The sequence below is a fragment of the Oratosquilla oratoria genome, chromosome 8 (assembly GCF_046742065.1).
Source record: "Oratosquilla oratoria isolate Oo_2021 chromosome 8, ASM4674206v1, whole genome shotgun sequence".
NCBI lineage: Eukaryota > Metazoa > Arthropoda > Malacostraca > Stomatopoda > Squillidae > Oratosquilla > Oratosquilla oratoria.
In genome coordinates this window covers 15,691,939-15,694,438 of record NC_134784.1, presented here as the reverse complement: position 1 = coordinate 15,694,438, position 2,500 = coordinate 15,691,939, and the positions used below count along the sequence as shown (strand labels likewise).

General features: G+C 49.2%; 1 protein-coding gene across 1 annotated transcript in view; it reads right to left on the bottom strand.

The window, feature by feature from the left end:
• Positions 1-244: 244 nt before the first annotated feature.
• The window catches only part of LOC143027590 (uncharacterized), a 178,147-nt gene continuing 175,891 nt past the window's right edge, over positions 245-2,500 (bottom strand). Inside the window, exon 13 of the mRNA XM_076188927.1 lies at positions 245-2,500. This exon is cut by the window's right edge and continues 612 nt beyond it. Within this exon, the coding sequence (XP_076045042.1) occupies positions 1,307-2,500 (1,194 nt within the window). The 3' untranslated portion in view covers positions 245-1,306.

Here is a 2,500-nt window from a genome sequence, read left to right as displayed (position 1 = left end):
GTAGACCTGACTGTCATGTTTCTCTTTGTTTTCGTTTGTGTTTCAAATGATAACGTTTTCTGATTTCGTCGGTAATTAAGAAATCTGAATCAGTTATGTAACACTCGTGTATATATATATATATATATATATATATATATATATATATATATACGTGTGTGTGTGTATGTATATATGCACCTGTATATATATATATATATATATATATATATATATATATATATATATATATATATATATATATATATATATGTGTAATGCTTTATATCACCAGACTTAAAGCTAATTTGGCATTATTACAATATCCTTGTCCATTTTGAATTAATACGTGAATATTTTTCCCTTTTTTTTCGTTCACTAACTCCTTTGGTCACATCCAGACTCCTCCACCTCATGTCGTTTATCCTTCTTCCCAGGGTCAAAAAGAAGTTCTCATGGAGTAGTATGTTCACATGTTTCGTTGCTAACTTCCTTCTTTCCCACAAACACCAAAGCGACAATTCTTCTTCACTGTGACTAGTTTAACCTTAAGTCTGCCTTTGCTTGATTTTATTTCTTTTACATCACATTGTTCCGCCACTGGTCCCCGGAGACAGGTCGCCTCCCCTTGTAAAAAGCTATGGCTACCGATATGGCAGCCTTAGATGATAATAAGTGTGCTTAACATTAAGAACTGGAAAAAAATTATGAGGTGCAGCGAGGATTAAGTCATAGCTTGAGATGATCAGAAATTATTCAGCTGGAGACGATGGTGAAAAATAGGCGTTTTTGGTTATGACTTTTGTCTCTTTCTGTACTTTTGATAAGCATATGATATTACTCCATTCGCTACCTCATGGACCACCAGGAACCGGCGTCAACCGTCGTCTCAGGCTCCCGAGGGTGGAAAGTAACTCTCCTCTAAAGGTACGTTTTTCTCGGTGCGATTATTGCTCAACGATGATCGTTCATGGTTCAGCGATGCTCATCCAACGATTGCCTAGAGCACTCATTCTTTGTTTTTGAATGATGGGACTGTTTTGCGACTGCCGCTCGAGTCGCTAAAACCAAAGAATTCGTACTCTTGACAATCGTTTGACAATCATCGTTGAACCACGAACGATCATAGTTGAGCGATAATCGCACCAAGTAAAACGTACCTTTAGTTCGTTTGAATAAATTCGTTTTTCTTCTGTTTGGGACACCCTCGGAGCGGTTCTGTTACCTTCCCGTTGATATCCCACACTGTCCACCTCCTCCTGAGGACGTGGCCGGGACATGGTGGTCGGGTTGTTTACAAGAACCTGACGTAGCGAATTTTACAAAATCATAAACTACTTTCAGTGACAAGCGTGTAGGCCTCATTGTCGCTCTGGGACCAGGTCGACGACGTTGGAGTGGCTGGTTCCACCGTCTCCTCCGACACGGGTTGTGTGGGACCCACCATCTTGTACCCGCTGTCCAGTTCTCGCGTCAGGGGGTTGGTGTGGTGGTGCAGCGTTAGCGCCCCCGCGCCCCCGACGTGGGGCTGGACGTGAGGGAGGAAAGGGACGTCTACGGGAGTCGGAAGGAGGGAGCAGAGGCGTGAAGAAGGGGGATCTGAGCTTAAGGGTGACGTGAACACGTCGGAGTCTGTAGTCGGGGAACCGGGGGAGAAGTGTGTCGGGGAGTGCCCCGAGTAGACGTAGTGGGGCGTTATGGGCGGCGCCCCTCGCCCATACTCCTGCTGGACGCCCCATGCCGGGTAGGCCGGGGGCGCCGACCCGACGGCGTGGACCGGGGCCTCGAACCCGTTGACCCGTTCGCCGTATCCCGAGTCCCTCGAGACTTGAGACGCCGTCAAGTCGAACTTGACCCTGTGAGAACCTCGAGACCCTCTTGTGGAGGACGACGACGTTGACGACGAGGAGGACGACGAATTCGATGAGGAAGACGATGTCGTTGACGATGAAGATGACGAAGGTGATTTCGAATTTGATGACGATGGAGACACACTACTACTACTGCTATTACTACTACTGTTCTCGTTATTATTAATACTATGCGAACTATTCGGAGCACTACTACTACTGCTACTATTACTACTACTACTACTACTACTACTGCTGCTTGGGGATTCGAGGGTGGGTGTGGGCTGGGAGGACGCAGCGGCTGCTGCTGCAGACCAAAGCCTTTCTACGCTGCCCATGATGGAGGCGCTGAGCCCCAGGGGAGACGACAGCCTCGGGGGAGACCCGGGGGACTTGGCACTGTCGGGGGGCGTGGCCGTGTCGTGGGCTGACGGAGGTGGTGCCGGAGGCGGCGGCGGCGGCGAAGGGAGGATCGGGTCGAGGACGATGACGTCCGTCGGCGTGATGGACCTCGTCGTGATCTCGTCGACGTCACTACCGTCACTCGTCGACACCTCCTCCTCCTGGGGCACCGGGAAGACTCGTCGACGGCTGTCCAGAGGCGGCGTCTCGACGAAGAAGCAGTAGCCCTGGCCGAGCCGGGCGTGAGGGTGATGTTGGTTTCCCAAGGA